Source organism: Bufo bufo, chromosome 8 (assembly GCF_905171765.1).
Source record: "Bufo bufo chromosome 8, aBufBuf1.1, whole genome shotgun sequence".
Classification (NCBI taxonomy): Eukaryota; Metazoa; Chordata; class Amphibia; order Anura; family Bufonidae; genus Bufo; species Bufo bufo.
Window position 1 is genome coordinate 226,659,515 of NC_053396.1, and position 26,647 is coordinate 226,686,161.

A 26,647-nucleotide genomic window follows, 5' to 3' on the forward strand; every position below is an offset into this window, starting at 1 on the left:
ATTCAGTCGTGTGCATGTAGCCTAAGATTGCAATGAGACCCTGTTGCACAGTAGATCCTGTCAGTGAATCAGATGCGTGCAGGAGACTTGCACTATTTTGGCGCGCAATGCGAACCAAACAAGCCCATTGAAGTCTATGGGTCCGTGAAAACTACTGACACAACATGGATGGCCACTGGCAGGCATCATGGACGTGTGCAGGGGGCAGAGAAGGGCGCGGGGGGCGGTCCTGGTACCTGCTGCTGCAGACGAGTTCATTTATTAACGGAGAAGAAAAACCTTAAAATCCTTCATTAAAATCAGATCAGATTTCAAAAGTCAAACAAAAAAAAAAGTTTTAATACTGAATCTTAGCAAGAACATCTTAACAAAGTTATACTTTAACTTAATATGATACAACAGAGAAACCGGACGGCGACGCTTCCATCGCCTAACGCTCTACCGGAGCCGCATTTCCAAACAGTATAAAGGCCGTGTGCGCATCCGCCCTGATGATGATGGTGGTGGTGGTCCGGGGGTGGGCTCCGTTGCTCATCATCCGTCATCTCATTCTCAGATTTTTACAGTATTGTAATTTTCTTTTTAAAAAAATGTACACACATCTTAGTCCGAAATGTCATACGTAATGAATCTCTGCTCCGGGAAAGCGCCATTTTTATAAACGCAATGACATTGTTCTGTGGTCAACGGAGAGAAAAGAGACTCAAATCCAGGCAGTGGGGAGGAGGGGGGATAGGAAAAAAATATATTCTGTGCTGCAGCCAGAAAAGTAAAAAAAGTAAAATAAACAAAAAAATAAAATAATAAAAAAATAAATAATGACATAATACAGGGGGTCGGTCGGGTCAGGAGGGGCGTTATTAAATAGAACTAAAATGTCTCTTTTTTTCTTCCCATGATTGGATCTATGATCGGCCGCCATTGTGATCGGGAAGCCTCGCGGGAATCGCTCCGTGTCGTCACGTTGCTGGGGCAGTTGTTGATGCAGCAACTGCGGGAACAGCTCAGAGAAATCCTTCCTCGTTCATGCTTGTTTTTTTTGTTTTTTTCACCATCTTTACTTTCATACCAAAGGCAGCGAAAGGCGGAAAAGATTCCTCGCGTGATGCGCATCCTGGCTGGACGGCGTCCTCTCCCTCAGTACATGAGCGGAGGCTTTATGTACGCTCTGTTTTCTGGAACAAGAAGAAAAATTAAGTTGAAAAATTTACATTTTTAACAAAAACATTTCATCACATTTTGTAACAAAGTGGAATTCTGAGTCAATATCGGCCGCTTTCAGACAAGCGTATGTGCAATGCGTATAAAGTCCGGATTTTATGTTCCAGGATCCGCTGCTAATGTGAATGAATAGAGCTATTCACATTAGCGTATAATTTCCGTCAGTCTTTGAAATCCGCAGTATGTCCGAGTTTTGTGCACATTATAGTCTGTGCATAAATAATGAAGGAAGGAAGAAATCCTGATGACAATGCTGATGGTCAATCATCAGGATCCTGAGTCACAATACGGACCGATCTGAAAGCGGCCATTCAGTGACATTTGGCGCGACGACCGTTTCCTGCTCGGACTGACGGCGGATTCACTCTACGTGTAACACAAGAGTCGGGGACGTCACTTCCCGCTGATTGATTGCGCCCAGTTTCTGCAGTGCTGCACTTTGCTGTTACAATCCACGGTCGTTACCGGGGGTAATGCAGCAATGATTGATGCGCCATTTACATTAAGGGCCGCGGCGGCAGCAGATGTACACGTCGCCATATTACGCCAAGAACAAAGAGGATGGACATTAATAATAACAGGGAGGAAAGTGAATTACAGGCGGATCTGCCATCCTGTGACTGACGCGGTCGTGTTCCTCCAGCAGTAAGGAGGCGGCATTAAATATTTCACATGCAGGAGCATCAGCGGCGCCGGCTCCGGGTCATGCAATATTCAGGGACAGGGCGCCGCTCATCACTTCACAATTACTGCACAGTCAGGGAACATGAATCACATCAGCATGCTCAGAAAACACATGTACTCTACATACATGACCTATACATGACCAGCTGCAACCCAACCTGATCATACACATCCTACACATTACTGTACATTCATGACCTATACATGACCGGCTGCAACCCAACCTGATCATACACATTCTACACATGTACTCTACATACATGACCTATACTTGACCGGCTGCAACCCAACCTGATGCATTACACTCCTACACATACTGTACATACATGACCTATACATGACCAGCTGCAACCCAACCTGCTCATACACATCATAATTCTACATGTACATGATATATACACACATACAGGGACACTCACATACATACATACATGTGCACACCTACATCCATACAGATATAGACCTAACCACACTAATTCTACACATACGAGCAGGCATGTCCTACATACTCATACATACACGCTTAGAGACACCAGTACAAAGCTACTCATACAGTACATACCGTATCCTATAGCGGCACACACGTGTCCTACTTATACATACACTTACACGTGTCCAGGCACATTCACCCCCACTAGTCCATTAATATTATTTTTCCTGGAAAACTCTTTTTGAAAAACTTCCTGTGAGATCAGATTATTATTGCATCATGCGATCAGCGGATCACGTGCGGAGGTATTCTTTATAGGTGTATATAGGGTTAAGTTAAAGGGACACACAGCCTGCAGAATCTATTGTTCCCGGTTATCAGACATAACTATAAAGGGGACATGACCTCACACTCCTGACTTAGGTTTATTGTTACTTTAGATGTCGGTACAAACAGGGTTAATGAGATATTAATGTCGTGCAGCGAATGTGTGTGTTTTCTTTCCTCGCATTACATACACTGCGTGCAGAAATATTAGGCAAATGAGTATTTTGACCACATCATCCTCTTTATGCATGTTGTCTTACTCCAAGCTGTATAGGCTCGAAAGCCTACTACCAAGTTAGCTGATTAGGTGATGTGCATCTCTGTAATGAGAAGGGTGTGGTCTAATGACATCAACATCCTATATCAGGTGTGCATAATTATTAGGCAACTTCCTTTCCTTTGGGCAAAATGGGTCAAAAGAAGGACTTGACAGGCTCAGAAAAGTCAAAAATAGTGAGATATCTTGCTGAGGGATGCATGCACTCTTAATATTGCATAGCTTTGAAGCGTGATCATCGAACAATCAAGCGTTCATTCAAAATAGTCAACAGGGTCGCAAGATGCGTGTGGAAAAACCAAGGCGCAAAATAACTGCCCATGAACTGAGAAAAGTCAAGCGTGCAGCTGCCAAGATGCCACTTGCCACCAGTTTGGCCATATTTCAGAGCTGCAACATCACTGGAGTGCCCAAAAGCACAAGGTGTGCAATACTCAGAGACATGGCCAAGGTAAGAAGGCTGAAAGACGACCACCACTGAACAAGACACACAAGCTGAAACGTCAAGACTGGGCCAAGAAAGAGCTTAAGACTGATTTTCTAAGGTTTTATGGACTGATGAAATGAGAGTGAGTCTTGATGGGCCAGATGGATGGGCCCGTGGCTGGATTGGTAAAGGGCAGAGAGCACCAGTCCGACTCAGACGCCAGCAAGGTGGGAGGTGGAGTACTGGTTTGGGCTGGTATCATCAAAGATGAGCTGTGTGGGGCCTGTTTCGGGTTGAGGATGGAGTCAAGCTCAACTCCCAGTCCTACTGCCAGTTTCTGGAAGACACCTTCTTCAAGCAGTGGTACAGGAAGAAGTCGGCAGTCTTCAAGAAAAACATGATTTTCATGCAGGACAATGCTCCATCACACGCGTCCAAGTACTCCACAGCGTGGCTGGCAAGAAAGGGGATAAAAGAAGAAAATCTAATGACATGGCCTCCTTGTTCACCTGATCTGAACCCCATTGAGAACCTGTGGTCCATCATCAAATGTGAGATTTACAAGGAGGGAAAACAGTACACCTCTCTGAAGAGTGTCTGGAGGCTGTGGTTGCTGCTGCACTGCAATGTTGATGGTGAACAGATCAGAACACTGACAGAATCCATGGATGGCAGGCTTTTGAGTGTCCTTGCAAAGAAAGGTGGCTATATTGGTCACTGATTTGTTTTGTTTTGTTTTTGAATGTCAGAAATGTATATTTGTGAAGTTGAGATGTTATATTGGTTTCACTGGTAAAAATAATAATTGAAATGGGTATATATTAGTTTTTGTTAAGTTGCCTAATAATTATGCACAGTAATAGTCACCTGCACACACAGATATCCCCCTAAAATAGCTACAACTAAAAACAAACTAAAAACTACTTCAAAAAATATTCAGCTTTGATATTAATGAGTTTTTTGGTTCATTGAGAACATGGTTGTTGTTCAATAATAAAATGAATCCTCAAAATACAACTTGCCTAATAATTCTGCACTCCCTGTACTTCATGCTGGTCCCAGAAGGAAACCCCAGGTTACAATGACCTCCAGGTGACGCTGTTCTTGGATTGACCCCCCAGGTGACGCTGGTCCAGATTGACCCCCCAGGTGACGCTGGTCCCTGACTGACCCCCAGGAGACGCTGGTCCCGGGCTGACCCCCCAGGAGACGCTGGTCCCGGATTGACCCCCCCAGGTGACGCTGGTCCCGGACTGACCCCCCAGGTGACGCTGGTCCCGGACTGACCCCCCAGGTGACGCTGGTCCCGGACTGACCCCCCCAGGTGATGCTGTTCCCCGGGCTGACCCCCCCAGGTGACGCTGGTCCCGGGCTGACCCCCCAGGTGACGCTGGTCCCGGGCTGACCCCCCAGGTGACGCTGGTCCCGGGCTGACCCCCCAGGAGACGCTGTCCGGGCTGACCCCCCCGGTGAAGCTGGGTCCCGGGCTGACCCCCCTAGGTGACGCTGGTCCCGGGCTGACCCCCCAGGTGACGCTGGTCCGGGCTGACCCCCCAGGAGATGCTGGTCCCGGACTACCCCCCCCAGGTGACGCTGGTCCCGGGCTGACCCCCCAGGTGACGCTGGTCCCGGGCTGACCCCCCCAGGTGACGCTGGTCCCGGGCTGACCCCCCAGGTGACGCTGGTCCCGGGCTGACCCCCCCAGGTGACGCTGGTCCTGGGCTGACCCCCCCCAGGAGATGCTGGGTCCCGGACGTATCCCCCAGGAGACGCTGGTCCCGGGATGACCCCCCAGGTGACGCTAGTCCCGGACTGACCCCCCCAGGTGACGCTAGTCCCGGACTGACCCCCCCAGGTGACGCTAGTCCCGGACTGACCCCCCCAGGTGACGCTAGTCCCGGACTGACCCCCCCAGGTGACGCTGGTCCCGGACTGACCCCCCAGGTGACGCTGGTCCCGGACTGACCACCCCAGGTGACGCTGGTCCCGGGCTGACCCCCCAGGTGACGCTGGTCCCGGGCAGACCCCCCAGGTGACGCTAGTCCCGACTGACCCCCCCCAGGTGACGCTGGTCCCGACTGACCACCCCAGGTGACGCTGGGTCCCGGGCTGACCCCCCAGGTGACGCTGGTCCCGGGCTGACCCCCCAGGTGACGCTGGTCCCCGGGCTGACCCCCCAGGTGAGGCTGGTCCCGGACTGACCCCCCCAGGTGACGCTGGTCCCGGGCGGACCCCCCAGGTGACGCTGGTCCTTGGAGCGCTTTTCAGACTCCTGCCACATTCTAATTTCAGGATGCATTTCAGCCGTAATATGAGAGATCTATCATTTAGCTGGGAGCTGTCAGGAGTCGCAGCGCAGATGCAGCCAAAACATCTGGAAGCACAAACAAAGGAGCGCGGCGACCTGCATGTTAATCCAGAGCTGCCAGCGCTTCATTAGGGGCAGGAAGGCGATAATTAGCAGCATATAACTGAGCCCCCCCCCCGTATGGACCCTACACAGTGCAGGCGGCATTATCTGTCATCTCTATGTGACATCAGGTCATAGCATCAGCAATAGGCTGCAACCCAGAAAAAAACTGCTTACAGCAGAGGGTTTGTTACACTCTCTCTCTAGACAATCCAGTGTGCGGTGAACAGTCTGCGCTCCAGCCTCAGACATCGAAACCAACTATCAGGATAAGAGAGTTGTCCTGGATACATCGCAACAATGTATGAGAACAGGACTACATCAGGGCTGTTTGCTAGCTGTCAGTGAATGGAATGATTACTTGTAGACTCTTTACCCATCCACAAACAGAACCATATATCTCAGCTGCCTGGATCCTGGAGAGTATGGGAAGGATTATAAGAGGAGGCTCCAGACCCCGGACCCCAAGATCGGCACCAGGTGTAGAGGGCACTGGATTTAGGAGAACGGTCACCTGCAAGCCTCTTCCCCCATCTCCTCTATAAGGAATTCTGATAAATACTTCATGTAAAAAGTACAACATGAATTTTCCTGAAAAATCGCAATTTATCATTAATTTATCAGAGGAGTAAACAAAGCGCTGACTTTCTCTATAATTTATGAAGATGGAAAAAGTGGAAACAATTTATTATTTAAGGTTTCCATGTAGAAGCGTCTCCTGATTCCTGCAAATCTGCTGCGTAGTCCAGAACCAAGGCACAGGGGGCAGACACAGGGGAGCTGGTATCCACGGCGTGTCCTGAAATCCTCTGTGCGCTGGGACCCTGCTCCTTCCACTATGTAACTATCATCCTGTGACCTCCATAAGATCAGCACACTGCTCTCCTGAAATCATCTGTGCTGCTGGGAGGACCCTGCTCCTTCCACTATGTAAGGGTCCATTCACACGTCCGTTGTTTCTTTCCTGATCTGTTCCGTTTTTTGCTGAACAGATCTGGACCAGATCTGGACCCATTCATTTTCAATGGGTCCTGAAAAAAAATCAGACATTGAGCTGTCCGTTTTTTTTCAGGACCCATTGAAAATGAATGGGTCCAGATCTGTTCAGCAAAAAACGGAACAGATCAGGAAAGAAACAACGGACGTGTGAATAAGGCAGCCTGTGACCTCCACAAGATAAGGCACACTCCTCTCCTGAAATCCTCTGTGCTGCTGGTGACACTGCTCCTTCCACTATGTAACTCTCAGCCTGTGACCTCCACAAGATCAGCACATCCTCTCCTGAAATCCTCTGTGCTGCTGGTGACACTGCTCCTTCCACTATGTAACTCTCATCCTGTGACCTCCATAAGATCAGCGCACTGCTCTCCTGAAATCCTCTGTGCTGCTGGGAGGGACCCCTGCTCCTTCACTGTGAAAGGCCTCATGCAGATGACCGTTTTTCGGGTCCACATCCGAGCCGCAGTTTTTGCGGCTCGGGTGCGGGACCCATTCACTTCAATGTTCTCACTGTTCCGTGGCCGGGCAAAAAAAATATAGAATGTCCTATTCTTGTCCGTTTTGTGGACAAGAATAGGTATTTCTACAATGGGCCGCCTGTTCGTTAATGGCAGGCACACGGGTGGCTTCCGTTTGTGGCGGATTCCGCGGTTTGCGGACTGCAAAAAACGGAACGGTCGTGTGCATGTAGCCTAACTCTCATCCTGTGACATGCACAAGATCAGCACACTCCTCTCCTGAAATCCTCTGTGCTGCTGGGACCCTGCTCCTTCTACTTTGTAACTCTCAGCCTGTGGACCTCCACAAGATCAGCACACTTCTCTCCTGAAATCCTCTGTGGCTGCTGGGAGGATCCTGCTCCTCCCACTGTGTAACTCTCAGCCTGTAACCTCCACAAGATCAGCACACTCCTCTCCTGAAATCCTCTGTGCTGCTGGGAGGACCCTGTTCCTTCTACTTTTGTAACTCTCAACCTGTGACCTCCACAAGATCAGCACACTCCTCTCCTGAAATCCTCTGTGCTGCTGGGACCCTGTTCCTTCTACTTTGTAACTCTCAACCTGTGACCTCCACAGATCAGCACACTCCTCTCCTGAAATCCTCTGTGCTGCTAGGACCCTGCTCCTTCTACTTTGTAACTCTCAGCCTGTGACCTCCACAAGATCAGCACACTCCTCTCCTGAAATCCTCTGTGCTGCTGGGACCATGCTCCTTTCACTATGTAAATCTCACCCTGTGACCTCCACAAGATCAGCGCACTCCTCTCCTGAAATCCTCTGTGCTGCTGGGACCCTGCTCCTTCCACTATGTTACTCTAAGTGTGAGAGGGGGCCCATCAGACGCCCAATGATTGATCCCTCTCCTTCCTTGCAGCTGAGGGTCAGGGGCCCGCTGTGGGGGCTCCTCCAGATGCGCAGGAGAGCATTTAGCTGTGTGAGCGATCTGCAGCTTTATGGCGTTCCGGCGCGGCGCGTCTGTGCTCAGTAACTGCTTTCATTTATTGTTTTTTTTTGCTCTAATCAAATATTCATTTCCACGGGTTTCATCCCATTAAATGGCGCATTATAGAAGGTGAGCAAAACGGGAGATTTAGGAGGCGGCGTAATCCGCCTCTCCGGGGGCGATATCACTATATAAAGGCAGTCGGAATGATATTGTGTACAGTAAAAGCTGCTGATGGCCCCCCGGTGCCCCGCTCGCCCGCTTTACAGCCGCTGCCCGCGATGCATGACTGGCTTAATAAGCGGCGCATTTGGAAAGGATTTTACACAAAGTGAAGATCTCACAAATTCTCCGAGAGCCGAAAATCCTTCAATAATAGGAATTCTCCCTCAGGACGCGCGGTTTACAGCAGAAGCTGCGGCTAAATCACCGCGCGGCGCGGAGAGAACGAGCGCCTGCCGCATCAATCTCAATGCTGCGCTGCTGTTACATTGTGTCAAGGAGGCTTTACCCCGGAGAAATGGCGCCAATGGATTTACGATGTCACCGGTGCGGGTCACGGTCGCCCGCAATCCATAATCCAAAAGGAAGCGGAAAGCAAAACCTGGGGCGGAGATCGCCGGCCGTATTAGCGAACAGCTCTGACGCTTTCTAGTTGTTTCTGTCCTTCGACATTGACAAGATCATTGATTGCTGTCAGTGAATGGAAACAATCATTAATATACAGAAGCTGAAAACCCTTGCACATCTATTACAGCTGGGGTTTGTTACAATTGCAGCCAATCTTCTATGAGGTAAACACATAGTTTGGGCTGTTTTATCTCACACAAGGTGTCTAGACTGGACACAAATGCAGCAAACCCTCAGCTGTGAGAAGTATTAGGTCAGTACAGCTTTTCAGCTTCTGAAAACACACCCGTCTCACAGCTGGGAGTTTGCTACAATTGGGGCTGGGGGTACATGGGAACAGGACATCGCATCTAATGATTGTCGACGACGCGGCAGTCACAACACATTCGACATAACTCCGCCATCGCAGACCACAAGGAAAGTCATGAGAAGGCGACGCTTCTGCCGTTTACGGCTCTAAAATAGTCACATGACGGCACGGGGCTCACATTTTTGGGTTACGTGACTTTTTGAAACCTGCTAGCCCCAGTCTTAAAGGGTAGGCCAGGACTGTACTGAAGGCCTGGAATAGGACATCGATGTCCGACACACCGCACCCCGCCGATCAGCATCGTCTGAAGATGGAGCGCGACGGATTTACATCAATGGCCGCAGCGCAGCAGAAACCGGCTACATGCAGAGTCAAAGCTACGACAGGACAGTGGGGGGTGCGGGGGTTCCCTGCCAATGACATATTCATACTATCTGACCTCCACAAGATCAGAACACTCCCCTCCTGAAATCCTCTGTGCTGCTGGGAGGACCTTGCTCCTTCCACTATGTAAACTCTCAGCCTGTGACCTCCACAAGATCAGAACACTCCCCTCCTAAAATCCTTTGTGCTGCTGGAACCTGCTCCTCCACTATGTAACTCTCAGCCTGTGACCTCCACAAGATCAGCACACTCCTCTCCTGAAATCCTCTGTGCTGCTGGGAGGACCCTGCTCCTCCACTATGTAACTCTCAGCCTGTGACCTCCACAAGATCAGCACACTCCTCTCCTGAAATACTCTGTGCTGCTGGGACCCTGCTCCTTCCACTATGTAACTCTCAGCCTGTGACCTCCACAAGATCAGCACACGCCTCTCCTGAAATCATCTGTGCTGCTGAGAGGACCCTGCTCCTTCCTCTATGTAACTCTCATCCTGTGACCTCCCACAAGATCAGAACACTCCTCTCCTGAAATACTCTGTGCTGCTGGGACCCTGCTTCTTCACTATGTAACTCTCATCCTGTGACCCCCTACAAGATCAGCACACTCCTCTCCTGAAATCCTCTGTGCTGCTGGAACCCTGCTCCCTCCACTATGTAACTCTCATCCTGTGACCCCCTACAAGATCGGCACACTGCTCTCCTCAAATCCTCTGTGCTGCTGGGGGGACCCTTCTCCTTCCACTATAACTCTCAGCCTGTGATCCCCACAAGATCAGCACACTCCTCTCCTGAAATCCTCTGTGCTGCTGGGCACCCTGCTCCTCTTACTATGTAACTCTCATCCTGTGACCTCCACAAGATCAGCACACTCCTCTCCTGAAATACTCTGTGCTGCTGGGAACCCTGCTCCTTCCACTATGTAACTCTCAGCCTGTGACCTCCCACATATGGATGTCCTATCCTGAGGATAAGAACTCAGCATTAATATGCTGGGAGACGCCTTTAATCGAGAGGAGATAATGAGAGCTGAATGGTCTGGAGACCAGACACACTTCACCTGCACTGATACATTGTAACAAGACCCTTAGCTGTGCAGCTGCACACGTTCAGGACAGATTTTTGTGCTTTTGTTTTTATACACTGACAAGAAGCAGAGATTTTGGAAATGGTGAGAAACAAAGTCTGAGAAAGTTGTAGGACTTTTCCTTACACAATAATGAGACTTTATAGAAGTCTGATCGTATCCTGCGCGATTACGGCTCCACGGCGACTTTGGTCACATGACACTTGTGCTACATAGTAATAAAATGCACATTCATCATTATGTTGCCATGTAGCATCACAATTCCGCCGTCATCCCTGCGTAGCCATAGTCGCCGTGTGCCCCGACCAGGGACCCTCCCACGCTGACGTTACTGCTTACAATCCTCTATGGTGGAGTCCCCCTTTAGTACAGAAATCTCTATCCCCTGACAAGCGTCCCGTATACGCAGATCTGCCGACAACCGCGATAACGCCATATCTTGTAAGGACGCCTGAGACATCTGATAAATGCCACCGCAGACGGGAATGACAGAAGCTGCTCAATAATTCACCAGGCGGGCGCTGGCGGAGATGCTGACTGGCAGAACACGATCTCCAGGCTTACAAGCCTCCGGAGCGCTGTACACGTGCATTACATTACGTGAAGGAGATGGAGATGCAGCTTTAAACATGTTCCCTACACTAACTGCGCAGATCGCCTATCACCAGAACATTGGCGGAGACGAGCGGCGGCGGCATCCCCTTATCATTCTGTACAGAGAGCCGAGGGGGTACATACAGTACAGTACCCGAGACTGAGAAAGGGGCACTACTGGGGCTCTGTGCGCCCATGATGGGGCACAGACTGATATTCTATTGGCACTGCGAGGAATTATCTGGGCACTGTATATACGAGTACTGTATGGCAGTATTTATCAGAGTACTGTATGGCACTATTTATCCAGACCCTGTATGGCTCTATTTATCTGGGCACTGTATATTCGAGTACTGTATGGCAGTATTTATCTGAGTACTGTATGGCAGTATTTATCTGAGTACTGTATGGTAATATTTATCCGAGTACCGTATGGCACTATTTATTTGGGCACCTTATGGCACTATTTATCCAGACCCTGTATGGGCTCTATTTATCTGGGAACTGTATATTCGAGTACTGTATGGCAGTATTTATCTGAGTACTGTATGGCTCTATTATCCAAATCCTGTATGGCTCTATTTATCTGGGCACTGTATGGCACTATTTATTTGAGTACTGTATGGCACTATTTATTTGAGTACTGTATGGCACTATTTATTTGAGTACTGTATGGCACTATTTATTTGAGTACTGTATGGCACTATTTATCCAGACCCTGTATGGCTCTATTTATCTGGGCACTGTATGGCACCATTTATCTGGGCACTGTATGGCACCACATATCTGGGCACTGTATGGCACCATTTATATGGGCACTGTATGGCACCATTTATATGGGCACTGTATGGCACCATTTATCTGGGCACTGTATGGCACCATTTATCTGGGCACTGTAGAACACTTTATCAGGTAAAGGACCTGATAAGCTATAACAGAGTGACTGAGGGAAACCAACAACAGGGACCCCAACAAGGTACAGAACAGGGGCCTCTGATTGTAGCGGAGATGTAGTCCTGCCTGTGCAGTCACTTTCCTTCAAACTGAATGGTAGATGGGGCAGAGGGTTGGAACATTATTTATGGGAATCCTAAAGGTCCTTGGCGGGTAAAACCCCTTTATATAGAAAAGTCAAAGGAAGCTGGACGGGCTGGGTCAAGGGATAGGAACTCCGATAGCAGTGTGTTAGGGTGGCATCTGCAGAACGTTGGACTTTCCTAAGAATTGGCTACAAAAGCAGAAGACCAGAGCGGGCATCAATCCAGCCAACTATGAACCGGTCCCTGAGACTACAGTGGGCACATGCAGACAAGACCAGGCAGAGGAGGACTGGAAGGATGTCTTCTGGTTGGGGTTGGGTCTGATTTTGGAGTAAATCACAGGAATTCACGGATCCATTATGCTTCTAGTCATTTGTTCAGGCAGGTGGTTGCAGTTCTGAGGACCCTCAATGCCAGGTGAACATGGATTATCCGCTCAGCCCTCTGGAGTATTGGCGCTGAGGTATATGTATCTCACCTAGCATCTACTGGTTACTTTCCAGCAAAAACCATCTCAAGAGGGTCCATGGACATGAAAATGAGGTCTAATGAGGTATATGGCTCTACTAGAGGTCCTCGGGGGCGGGGTTAAAAGGCAGACCAATCACATGAATGTGCAGCCGTCCAATGAGGGGATCTCTAAGGAAGGGGTCAGATTATCAGGTCATTGGGGGGGAAACTTCCCAGAAATAGGAAGTGGACACGTCTTCCCAAGCCCTGGGTGAACACTGGACACTTGCTCCCGTCTCTTCCCCCTCCTCAGCGCCTCCATGTTTTTACACTTTATATCCAATGCAGATTGCACCAATAAAACAAAACCAAAACTTAACTAAAGGTATAACGGGCGGGAAGAAAAGACGGAAATTCTCTCCGCGATCATAAAAGCAAGTTATTTTCTGTTCAGCAGTTCATGTTACTGCTGTTCATACTAATTAATTAAAGGAGCTGTTCCACTAATGTGCAAACAGGGAATCGGGGAAACTGAACAGGCTTTTAGGGCTCGGCGAGAAGTTCAGTCAATCCGGGCGCGAGCAATCAAATGTAATGAATTCACTTGTCAGTGCTAAGCTTGCAAAAACGGCGAAGTTTGACTGGGGAGTAAAAGGTTTATAATTAGATTTCCAATAGGATAATAACTAAATGGCAGCGAGCAGTAAAGAGGAAATATTACGCTCCGGCTAATGGCTGCCGCTCGCTTTCTTTAGACTTGTGGAAGATTCTCTAATTTAATTTGCTTTTTACCAGCAAAAAAGAAAAAAAAATTTTTTTAAAAAGTCTTCTGCCGCTCCTGCAATTGTGCTTCAAAGTCATTTACAAAATCCATTGATTTGGGTGGTAAATGCCGTGACGCCCACTGTTTACATTATGCAAAGTGGGGATAAAAAGGGTCGGGAGCGCGGGCGCTGCCAGCTATGAACGGGACCCATTGTCACACACCCTAGTGGGGGATCCTGGGTGAATACTGGGGGTCCTCATCTCGTCTCTCGCTCAGGAGGTCCCGTCCACTGATGGGAATGGACATTGTGTAATGCTTCATTTCTCCTGCGGGGGCGCTGCAGGGAAACTGAACACTCGCCGCCCATAGATTGCAGCTGATTGTTCTGACAGGACTGCGCTTTGTGATCAGATTATTGTGAAGGAACCCTTCTCACAAATACGGATTGTCCAAACTGAGACCCCTTTCATGGAAAACCAGGTAAAAACTGAAAGTGGATCGTTAGACGGGTTGTCCAGGATTAGAAAAATGATGATTACTTACCGGTAATTTGATTTTCCGAAGTCCATGACGGCACCAGGAGAGAGGATCCTCCGCGCAGGACAGGAAACCCACAGGTATAAAACGGAGCCTCTGCCTCATTCAGTGGTTTCCAGTCGAGAGACCACCTTCGATCCATTCATTCCGCTTGGGCCAACCCAACCTTCTTTTTTCGGTTAGCGTTAAATTATTTTTATTTTCTTTATGCACACCTTGTGAAAGTAGAAGCTCAGACCCATCACCAATACTTTAGGAAGAGGAAAGGAAGGTAAAAATGGGGGGAATTAGAAGGGTGCGGTCATGGACTTCGGAAAACCAAATTACCGGTAAGTAATTCTCATTTATCCCTACGTCCTATGACAGCACCAGGAGATATCCCTGAGAGTGGAAAATTAGGGGGGGGGGGACCACAGCCTGAAAGGGCCTTACGCCCAAAAGAAAGATCAGACACCGCCGAGAAATTCAATCTATAGCGCCTGTAGAACGTTAAAGCAGAAGACCAAGTCGCCGCTTTGCTTATGTCCTGTATGGAGGCCTCTGCTTTTTCTGCCAATGAGGTAGAGACTGCTCTGGTAGAATGGGCCGACCACCCGGAAGGAACAGGTTTCTGCAGAGAAAGATAAGCTAGAGAAATAGCCTGTTGCTAAAGCTCCCTTCCTAGGCGATCTTCCCTTGTTCTGACCGGAATACAGAACGAATAAGAACTTTCTCCAGTCTTTTGTAGCCTCCATATATTCTAGAACACATTTCCTAACATCCAGACAGTGAAACTCTGCCTCCCTCGGATTTTTGGACTCTGCACAGAAAGATGGGAGAATCACCCCCTGGGCTTTATGGAAGTCCGATACCACTTTTGGGAGGAACGCTGGATTGGGTCTAAGACAAATTCTATGGAGGACTTATGGAGAGGGCCTGAAGCTCGCCTATCCTTCTAGAAGTCAGCATTTTGATCGGCAAGGTGTCTATAGGCTCGAAAGGGTGTTTAACCATTGCCTGTAATACTAGACTGAGATCCCAAGGGGGCGTCCTAAGCATCCTAGAAGGGAGACTCCTGGATACTGACTTACAGAACCTAATAATCCAAGGATGACAAGATAATCTGTAGTCAAACAACACACTAAGGGCCGCCACTTTTAACGCACTTAATGCTAAACCCTTCTCTACACTTCGCTGGAGAAAATCTAGAACCTTAGTGAGCCGGAGCTGACAGGAAGTAGAGGGAGAAGCACCCAAGAACTTAAAAAACGCCCACCAAGTTCTGGCATAGATTTTGGTGGTTACTGGTTTTCTACTTAGCAATATGGTAGAAGCAACAGACTCGGATAACCCTTTGTCCAACAACAAGCACCGCTCAAAGCCACGCCGTCAAATGAGTCCCTTCACTGGGGGATGAGAAGGGACTCCATAAGAAGATCCGGGATCTCCGGCGGGACCCAGGGATCGGCTATAGACACGATCCTCAGCCAGGAAAACCATGCTCGCTGGGGCCAGAAAGGGGCTATGAGTATTATCTTTGCCTTGTCCTCTCTGACCTTCTTCAGAACCCTAGGGATAATCTGAAGAGGGGGAAAGACATATAACATACCTGGCTCCACGGCTGAAGCAAGGCGTCCACCGCGTTCGGAAGGTCAGCTGGTGACAGGCAGACAAAATTCTCCACCTTCCCGTTTGCTCTGGTGGCAAACAAATCTATTAGTGGTAATCCCCAGAGTCTGACTATCCTGGAAAAAAACTGATTGATAGAGGGACCATTCCGGACGGCTCAAATAATCCGCCTTCCAATTGTCCACCCCTCTGATGTGAAGGGCCGACAAGGACAAGGCTCTCCCCTCTACTAGGGAAAAATCTGAACCGCCAGAGCTCCCAGAGACTCGGACCGCGTTCCGCCTTGATGGTTCAGATATAATACAATGGAGCCATTGTCGGATAATATCTTCACATGTCGGTCTTTGATTAGGGGAAGAATTCCCTGTAGGGATCGAAGGACAGCCATGAGCTCTTTCAGATTTAAAGAATTGTCCAAAATCGGGCAATCCCATAATCCCTGGAGTAAAGTTTCCCCCACATGAGCCCCCCATCCCCGCGGGCTGGCACCTGTGGTTATCACAAGGGGGTTTACAATTCTCCAAGGGTTAGATTGTCCAGAGAAAGCCACCAATCTAGGGCCTGACATGTCTGAGCTGAGACTAAAACTTACTTCTCTAGGTCTCTTGCCTCGCCCGACCAAGCCCCTAAGATCTCCCACTGAAGAGCTCTGCAATGTACCTGGGCCCATAGCACAGCCGGGGTACAGGCGGTCAGGGCTCCCAACACTGACATCCCTTTCCTTATAGAAACTCGAGGGTTGTCTATCAGGGAGTGAACCACTGACCTTACCTTCTGGGTTTTTTCTGGAGTTAAAAAGGATCTGAACCACTGAGTTCAGCATTATCCCCAGGAATCATTGCTTCCTCTCTGGGACTAGCCTCGACTTCTCCTCGTTTAGGATCCAACCCAAGGTCAACATGATCTGTGTCACCTGCTGAACATGATATAAACATTTTTGACTTGATGGGGCTAGAATCAGGAAGTCATCCAGATATGGTACGAACAGGATGTCCTTCTCCCTTGCACGGGCTGCCATCTCTGAGACCAGTTTCGTAAATATTCTCGGGGCCATTGATATCCCAAAGGGTAATACCTGGAATTGAAAATGTCTTGATCTCCCCTGAAATCTCAGTGCCACTCGGAGGTACAGTTGCAAGAAAAAGTATGTGAACCCTTTGGAATGATATGGATTTCTGCACAAATTGGTCATAAAATGTGATCTGATCTTCATCTAAGTCACAACAATAGACAATCACAGTCGGCTTAAACTAATAACACACAAAGAATTAAATGTTACCATGTTTTTATTGAACACACCATGTAAACATTCACAGTGCAGGTGGAAAAAGTATGTGAACCCCTAGACTAATGACATCTCCAAGAGCTAATTGGAGTGAGGTGTCAGCCAACTGGAGTCCAATCAATGAGATGAGATTGGAGGTGTTGGTTACAGCTGCCCTGCCCTAAAAAAAAAAGAAGCATTGCCTGATGTGAATGATGCCTCGCACAAAAGAGCTCTCAGAAGACCTACGATTAAGAATTGTTGACTTGCATAAAGCTGGAAAGGGTTATAAAAGTATCTCCAAAAGCCTTGCTGTTCATCAGTCCACGGTAAGACAAATGGTCTATAAATGGAGGACGTTCAGCACTGCTGCTACTCTCCCTAGGAGTGGCCGTCCTGTAAAGATGACTGCAAGAGCACAGCGCAGACTGCTCAATGAGGTGAAGAAGAATCCTAGAGTGTCAGCTAAAGACTTACAAAAGTCTCTGGCATATGCTAACATCCCTGTTAGCGAATCTACGATACGTAAAACACTAAACAAGAATGGATTTCATGGGAGGATACCACAGAGGAAGCCACTGCTGTCCAAAAAAACATTGCTGCACGTTTACAGTTTGCACAAGAGCACCTGGATGTTCCACAGCAGTACTGGCAAAATATTCTGTGGACAGATGAAACCAAAGTGGAGTTGTTTGGAAGAAAAACACAGCACTATGTGTGGAGAAAAAGAGGCACAACACACCAACCTCAAAACCTCATCCCAACTGTGAAGTATGGTGGTGGGGGGGGGCATCATGGTTTGGGGCTGCTTTGCTGTGTCAGGGCCTGGACGGATTGCTATCATCGAAGGAAAAATGAATTCCCAAGTTTATCAAGACATTTTGCAGGAGAACTTAAGGCCATCTGTCCACCAGCTGAAGCTCAACAGAAGATGGGTGCTGCAACAGGACAACGACCCAAAGCATAGAAGTAAATCAACAACAGAATGGCTTAAACAGAAGAAATACACCTTCTGGAGTGGCCCAGTCAGAGTCCGGACCTCAACCCGATTGAGATGCTGTGACCTCAAGAAAGCGATTCACACCAGACATCCCAAGAATATTGCTGAACTGAAACAGTTCTGTAAAGAGGAATGGTGTAGAATTACTCCTGACCGTTGTGCACGTCTGATCTGCAACTACAGGAAACGTTTGGTGGAAGTTATTGCTGCCAAAGGAGGTTCAACCAGTTATTAAATCCAAGGGTTCACATACTTTTTCCACCTGCACTGTGAATGGTTACATGGTGTGTTCAATAAAAACATGGTAACATTTAACTCTTTGTGTGTTATTAGTTTAAGCCGACTGTGATTGTCTATTGTTGTGACTTAGATGAAGATCAGATCACATTTTATGACCAATTTGTGCAGAAATCCATATCATTCCAAAGGGTTCACATACTTTATCCTGTATTTCTGGTGTTCCGGAAAAATTGGAAGATGGTAATAGGCAATCATCTTTGATGTCCAATACCGCCATAAAGCAGTCCTTGTAGAGGAGCTCCACTACTGATTTCATTGTCTCCATCTTGAACTGTCTGTATTGTAGATACTCGTCTAGAGACTTTGGGTTTATAATCGTCCTGTAGTCTCCACAGTGGAATAGTATCCCGTCTCTTCTTCTCTTTCTGGACATGGAATAAGCGCTGCCTTCTGAAGAAGATGGAAAACCTCTAAGGAGGCCTGAACTGAGCGTCCTTTTCCTGGAGGGGAACACTTTAAATCTATCCTCAATCCCTCTTTTAACGATCGAAGGATCCAGTCGCTGTTTGTTATTTTTGTCCAGGCTGGGAGGACATTTTTGAATCTTCCTCCCACCCTGGCGTCATTGTGGATTATCTTTTCTGGTAGGATCTGAGGGCTGATTCCTGAACAAAAAACCCCCTTGCTCTGGATCTGGAAAATTTCCACTTATCGTTCTTTTTCCCCGCGCTTTTTTCCCTATCCTTAAACCGCCTGCCCCTTTCTGTCTACAAAAGAAAGAAGGAAGAAAGGAAGATGGAAAACACTTTTTTCTATCTCCCGCTTTCTCTAGGATGTCGTCTAAAGCTGAGCCAAACAGATATTAACCCTCACACGGGATGCTACAAAGGCGACTTGTAGAGGCCACATCGCCCGACCAGTTTTTCAGCCATAATGCTCGACGAGCAGAATTAGCCCCAGATGCGGCCCTAGCAGATAGTCTAACTACATCAGCCCAAAGAGATGGCCGGAAGGGATCATAATAATTTATCTCTGGGGGTTTTATCCCTTATCTGAGCCTCCAGCTGTTTAATCCACAGAATTTGTGCTCTCGCCGAAGAAGTAGAAGCGATATTAGGCTTAAATGCCGCCCCAATGGACTCCCAAGTTCTTCTTAAAAAACTATCCGCCTTCCTATCCATCGCCTCCTTGAGTTGACCGCGATCATCAAAAGGCAGCGAGGATCTCCGAGTGACTTTGGCTTTGGGGGCTTCATCCCATAAAGAACAATCACCTTCTTTAAAAGGGATATTTTCTCTTAACCGACCCTGGGATGAAACTGCGTTTATCCGGATGTTTCCATTCCCTGTTAATCGTGGCCTCAATGTTTTTATGGATAAAAAAACGCTCTTTTCTTTTTTGTTTGTAGCCCCTCAAACATGATGTCCTGAACAGATCGGACTTCTTTAGCATTTTGATGATCTACATCCTGAATGGGGAAAACTGGTCGACCGCCACCTTCGTCATCCTCGGATGATGCATCTACTTCCCCGCTTTCTAGGAATTCTTCAGAACTGGAAACATCAGAATCTGGCAAAGCTAAAGCGGACTTTTCTCCAGAACCTCTCTGTCTGTGGTGACGGTGTTATTTTTTAGAGAGCGAGATACCGAACGCCACGAGGTGAAGCAGGGATCGCTCTACCGCATCTCCGAGCCTGCTGCGCCTCCGGTGGGTACCGCCGCGTCCTCTACTTGCGTCCCCGCTCGCCATCCGCCCTTGTATTTAAACACATTTTCTGCCCGCCGCCGCTTTCCATCGCTGCCCCCGCCATCAGATGCAGTGTGCCGTCTTCAAGGTGTGCGTAGCGGGGAACTCGCCCGGCGCACACCTCTGCCCAGCCCAATCCAGGGAGAAACTACTCCCCATAATACAAAAACCTGCAGGTTATCCTCCCAGGACAGAAACCACTGAATGAGGGAGAGGCTCCTTTTAATTGGTACCTGTGGGTGTCCTGTCCTGGGCGGCGGATCCTGGTGCGGTCATAGGACATAGGGATAAACATGGTCTATAGGTTACTGCTCAGTTCTATTGAAGTGAATGGAGCCGAGCTGCAGTACCAGACACGACCTGTGGATTGGGGTGGTGCTGTTTGTCTAATCCTGGACAACCCCTTTTAATACAGTGCGTGGGTCACTGTGGTCACGGATACAATTTGGTTCCTACATTGTAGCAGCTCGGAGCCATTGGAATCTCCATGACAACTGTATTTACATAGAAGCAAGGCGTTGTCAGGCTCCGTTTTCTAATTATATTATTTGCAGGTGACCATGTGACAATGAAGCTCCGCCCAGGATGGTAAAAGCTTATAATAGGGCAGCTGACAATGGTGCATTAGGGGCTACAATGAAATAAAACGGATTTTCTACCACTTGCTTTCTGACTTTTCTCCCCGAGCGGGTCGGAGAGTTCCTTTAATTTGGTCGTATCTGCGGTTCCTCCGATCTGACGGGCACTAGGCGCACACGTCAGGATTGCTCCGTAATATTAGGGATATGTTCTGCCATAAATCACCTGATGTGACACAATTATTACAACACTGCAACAATGTAGCCAGAGAAGGATACATTATAACTGCTGTGTCCCTTCCTTCTCTAGACTAGTACCCAATTACTCTGTGTACTGTGCCTTTAAGTGTGACTGAATACAGAAATGCGCCACTCTGTGCCCGCGTTGGCACTCTGCGGTATAATTAACACTCGTGATCGCCCTACATCCCATCTCACGAATCTTCTCTGTATGCAAAAGGTCAAATAAAAAAACAACAACAAAAAAAACTGACACATTGCGACGACGATCGGCCGCTCGTGACGAGGATGGCTGAGCCGCAGTCACCGGCAGACCAGTAAATTATTGAGCTTTCTGCTGAGCTGAAGACACAAAGCAATAAAAGAGACCATGACAAGCTCAATCCCGGGGGTTTAAGGGACATGGCGGGTAATCCTGCGTTATGGCGGCACAGGCGGCGCGGTCATCTGTTACCTTGCATGGGCGGGCTGTCGTGCTGGGAGCCATTGTGCTCTGTTTCCATTTCGGGGATACAAGCGTCTGAAAGACAAATGGAATAATGTCATAACAATGTATCAATCAAACCCAATTCTGACCCAATACTTCTCACAGCTGAGGGGTTGTTACAATTGTATCCAGTTCAACCTTCTGTGAGCTGAACCTGAACCACTGATACATTGTAACAGACAAAGAGATAGATTTGTGCTGCCAATATGTGTACCTCAGAGGATGGTCTGTAACAAAACCTCTGCTGTGTGAGAGCAGGATGGGTTGTCAGCCTCTACATGTTCCTAATGACTGACAGTAAGCAGAGATCTTATAAAGGATGAGCAATATGAATACAAAGTCTATTAGAAAGCTGCAGAACTTGTCATTGTACAAGTTTTACGGCTAGATGGCGACTTTGGCTGCGGATGATGGCAGTACGCCACCCCGTAACATAACGAAGGGAAGTGTGGCCGTGTTGTGAGCCGCAAGTTGGCGCGAATACGGCCTGTAAATCGCCACAAATCCAAACCTCCTATTACCTGATTCTAAACTGCGCTGGATCGCAAACTCGACTCTGCTACATCTGTTTATACTTCCAGGTATCATGGTAATTAATAGAACCCCCCCTCCCCCATCCCGGCTCCTGACTCGTTTCGTGCCGGCCCATTCATCGAGCTCGTTACCGTTCAGCATCCGGAGGCCGTCTCCCGCCGTGGCTTGTTTAAGTGCCTGCTCTACTTGTTCTCGCCGCTTCGACTCGAATTCCAGGGCTTCTTGTAATTTTCTCTTCGCTTTCTTCTCTTTTTTCAAGCGCTTCTGAATTGTTGCTGTAAGAGAGAAGAATTGCAGGCGTTACGGTCATCCCCGTCCCCCAGGAATATTGCTGTGAGTCAGACACGCGCGTTTCAGCGACAAAAGCCTCCGCTCGCTTCACGGCGATAATCACTTTCCCCGGGTAATAGCTGCAGGATATGGAGGTTGTGACTGTAATCCATTTACCGCTCCCAACTCCGAGCCGCTGACTAAATCCATACAGTAAAGGCTCCGCTGCGTACAGTACGGGAAATTGTGTTTATCCAAAACTGGCAACAACACCTGAGAACTGCAACAATGTAACAACTTATCCCCCCGGCCCCCTCCCCCTTGTATGAGCCATGAGCACCCATGTTTCTGGCTGAAATCCATGTGTAAGGTTTGTACGTTCTGCTAGAATCTACTCTGTTCACATCCAAAGCAGAAGCCATAAAGTAAATGACTGCATCTACCACCATGCAAAGGCAGCAGTAGAATCATGGATGCAGCTTTGGATGTGACTGGAGTTTATGGATGGGTATAAGTAAAGTGGAACTCCACCATCCACATTCTGTGACTACTCCCTAACTAATATCTTTTGCTGTATTTTGGGTGGTGTTAACTTTTAAGCTTGTAGACCTGAGCAGCTCCTTAAGGGGGCCTCCGCTTTTAGTAGTCCTCAGACCCCTTCTCATACAAGAATTTATGTACCCCCACAGATCCCCCAAAAAAGCAGTGTACCTCCATGAGGCACCTTTTGGTAATGGATGGGGATTTTTATTTTTTATTGGGAGGGCCCCCGATTTAAATGGCGTCACAAGGGGAAATGATCCAGTGAAGCTAAGAGCCGCCATGTTGGAAATCCCAGGAATCCTGGAATTCTGTGGGGTCCCCGGTGATAACTTCTGACCTATGAGACGTGGATCCGTCGCTGCCCCCGGTGGTTATAAATATTCCTCGCAGTGCGTGCAATTAAGACTAATGCTCTGGTGATGAGATCTGCGCTCGCTGCCGCCGCCGTATTTCACTGCAGTCGTTTTACTGCGTGTCGATGATATATACAAATGGAAGGAAATGAGACTTTATATCGGAGACAATCCTCAGAAATAAATATATGGAGAGAAGGAAATGAGTCTGTAAATTCCTGCACTTTATGAATCATAGCGAGCAGATACTGGGACGAGGCGGCCGCCGAGCGATCCGGGAAGACTGCGCAGACATGAGGGTGGTCCAGGACACGTGGAGCTGCCCCGGACTGAACACCCCCCCCCCCCAGAATCTGCATGAAGATAACAGATCAGAAGAGGAGGGGGCAAAAGTCTGAATTTTCTCTTAAATACGCTATTAAATATTACCGCCACATAATATATATGGTCATGTAATGCACTTGCTCATATAGTACCGCAATACAGTACTCACATAAGATCCATAGTGGTACAATAGAGCGCTGGGATAGTGAATAAGGGGGCAAAGGTCTAGAAAACATCAGGAACATGAGTTTAGCCTTGCAGACGCCTTTATATATGACCGCCATACAGTGCAATACTGCGTCAGCGGTACCGCCCTGCATCATATGCCGCCTGGAGCGTTCCATGTAGATGTAACGAGTCGCAGCAATCACCGATCATTAGCGATCATACCTCCTCGAAGCGGATTGGCTCCCGCTGACACAATGTTACTTTTCTATTGTTCTAGTGGCAAAAATTGCAACAAGTGTAATTTCCCAAAAAAGAGGATACGGAAAACTCATGGATACGAACCACGTATGACATCACAATCTAAGCTGGCTGGGCCTATGACATCACAGGCTGTATTACTCCGCTCATCCTGGCATCCCGTGGGGTCCCCCTGCACCCCCTCTTCCTGCAGATGCAGTAAAACCGCTACATGTTGTAATTAAAGCAGATTGACGGCCGATCCGCGGGAGACGCTGCGGCTGCTGACTCCGGGGATCGGGCTGTAAGTCACGCAGAGCCCACAGATGGGGCACTAACTATTTCATGTGACCAGGCACATCCCATATGGGGCGATAACTCACAGCGGATCCCAGCCAATATATCCAGTGTATACCGCTCGCTGTTAACCCCCCGTTGCCCGTGTGATCGGCAGAACCCCTAAAGCTTACAATTGTGGCCCCGAAGCTTCAGCTCAATGATTGACCTATTTAAAGGAGCGTGGGGGTAACGTTATGCCCCCCATTATCGCGGGGCTCACCTCGGCTCTGGAGCTCGGCGGTCAGCTGCCGCTCCAGGTTCTCTCTCAGCTCTCGCTCCCGGCACAGCTCCATCTTTAACTCTTTCTTTTCCTGCTGGATCTGCTTCTCTTGTACTCTGGCATTGTCCACTGCCACTTTAAGAAGGCCCTAAAAAAAAGGGGGAGCAAAAGTGTAAACCAGTACCCCAAGAGAAGACACAAGGGTCAGAGTCGGGTAATTCTCATCCTGCTAACACAGCTGAGGGGCTGTTACAATTGCATCGGCTTTAAGAATTCCTCTGAGAGGTAACAATCCCATCAGTGTGCGAGTAGCTGCTTGCTGTCAGTGAATTAAGTCATTTCAAATGAAGCAGTGAGTCCCAGAACATCCTCGTGAGAGCTGGTACCTGAATATTAGTGAGAAGGGTTTCTACGGAGGACAGCCCGTCCGCGAAGAGAAATGGCGCAGGGAATCCGGGAGGTAAGGTCTGTCCGGCCAGCTGAACCTTCTCCAAGGTCGGTTTTATGATGGGGATGGCGATTTGGATGTCGTCTGCAATAACAAAGGAAGGAAACCATTAGAAATTCAGGTGTAAACGCATCGAAACCTATGAAAAACGGTCAGAAAAACAGACAAAACGCCAAAGTAGGGGAGAAGTCACGAGTGGCCTCCGGAGGGCGCTGCGTAGACCAGATATTGGCCTCATTATCGCTGCAAGTTTTTGGTCTTTTTTTTTAGTCATTTGCAAAGTTTAAAGCTTCAGAGAAAGCTTGGAGCCCCCCGAGGTCACCGGTGCCGCCCTCGGGGGTGACTGGGGGGCGCTCAATGCCGATTAATCACAGGGTACCCCTATATCACTCCTGCTCACTGTGGGGGATGGGGAACATGTCAGTAGCCTCGGCTGGAGCAGATGTCGCACACACCGCTCACACAGCGCAGCCGCCACATTCATACACAAGAACCTCCAGATCTGGACTCATCGCTGAACATTTACCTTATGTTTCAATTCCTCACCACTTTCAAGATCTCTGGTAGACTAAATATATCTCTCTCATAGACTAAATATATCTACAGACGTAATGCTTTTTTTCCCCACAGCTGAGGGTTTGTTACAATTATAACCAGTCTAGACAATCCTACCTGATGGCGACAGCTTGCCTTCTCCCCCTCCCTGCACTAGTTACAGGAGCATGCCCACTACACCCTGCCAGTGAGGATTATAGCTGATGGTCACAGCTCATCACATAACATAACATAAGTTACAGAGCACATTCACTGCACTATTCCATAGAGATGGTCACTGCTTACCTTCTCCCCCTCCCTGCACAAGTTACAGGAGCATGCCCACTACACCCTGCCAGTGAGGATTATAGCTGATGGTCACAGCTCATCACATAACATAACATAAGCTACAGAGCACATTCACTGCACTATTTCATAGAGATGGTCACTGCTTACCTTCTCCCCCTCCCTGCACAAGTTACAGGAGCATGCCCACTACACCCTGCCAGTGATGATTATAGCTGATGGTCACAGCTCAGCTCACATAACATAAGTTACAGAGCACATTCACTGCACTATTCCATAGAGATGGTCACTGCTTACCTTCTCCCCCTCCCTGCACAAGTTACAGGAGCATGCCCACTACACCCTGCCAGTGAGGATTATAGCTGATGGTCACAGCTCATCACATAACATAACATAAGCTACAGAGCACATTCACTGCACTATTTCATAGAGATGGTCACTGCTTACCTTCTCCCCCTCCCTGCACAAGTTACAGGAGCATGCCCACTACACCCTGCCAGTGATGATTATAGCTGATGGTCACAGCTCAGCTCACATAACATAACATAAGCTACAGAGCACATTCACTGCACTATTCCATAGAGATGGTCACTGCTTACCTTCTCCCCCTCCCTGCACAAGTTACAGGAGCATGCCCACTACACCCTGCCAGTGATGATTATAGCTGATGGTCACAGCTCAGCTCACATAACATAAGTTACAGAGCACATTCACTGCACTATTCCATAGAGATGGTCACTGCTTACCTTCTCCCCCTCCCTGCACAAGTTACAGGAGCATGCCCACTACACCCTGCCAGTGATGATTATAGCTGATAGTCCCAGCTCAGCTTACATAACATAACATAAGTTACAGAGCAAATTCACTGCACTATTCCATAGAGATGGTCACTGCTTACCTTCTCCCCCTCCCTGCACAAGTTACAGGAGCATGCCCACTACACCCTGCCAGTGAGGATTATAGCCGATGGTCCCAGCTCAGCTCACATAACGTAACATAAGTTACAGAGCACATTCACTGCACTCTGCCATAGAGGTGGTCACTGCTTACCTTCTCCCCCTCCCTGCACAAGTTACAGGAGCATGCCCACTACACCCTGCCAGTGATGATTATAGCTGATGGTCACAGCTCATCACATAACATAACATAAGTTACAGAGCAAATTCACTGCACTCTGCCATAGAGATGGTCACTG

At 48.4% G+C, this 26,647-nt stretch overlaps 1 protein-coding gene across 4 annotated transcripts in view; it reads right to left on the bottom strand.

Moving 5' to 3' along the window:
- Positions 1-982: 982 nt before the first annotated feature.
- DACH2 (dachshund family transcription factor 2) overlaps positions 983-26,647 on the bottom strand; it is a 330,161-nt gene continuing 304,496 nt past the window's right edge. For all 4 annotated transcript variants that reach the window (XM_040442443.1, XM_040442441.1, XM_040442440.1 and 1 more), the window contains 5 exons: positions 24,551-24,696; positions 24,165-24,312; positions 21,842-21,985; positions 21,144-21,209; positions 983-1,175 (listed from right to left, as the gene is read on the bottom strand). In XM_040442443.1, the coding sequence (XP_040298377.1) occupies positions 1,138-1,175; positions 21,144-21,209; positions 21,842-21,985; positions 24,165-24,312; positions 24,551-24,696 (542 nt within the window). In that variant the 3' untranslated portion in view covers positions 983-1,137. The remainder of the gene's footprint in view (positions 1,176-21,143; positions 21,210-21,841; positions 21,986-24,164; positions 24,313-24,550; positions 24,697-26,647) is intronic.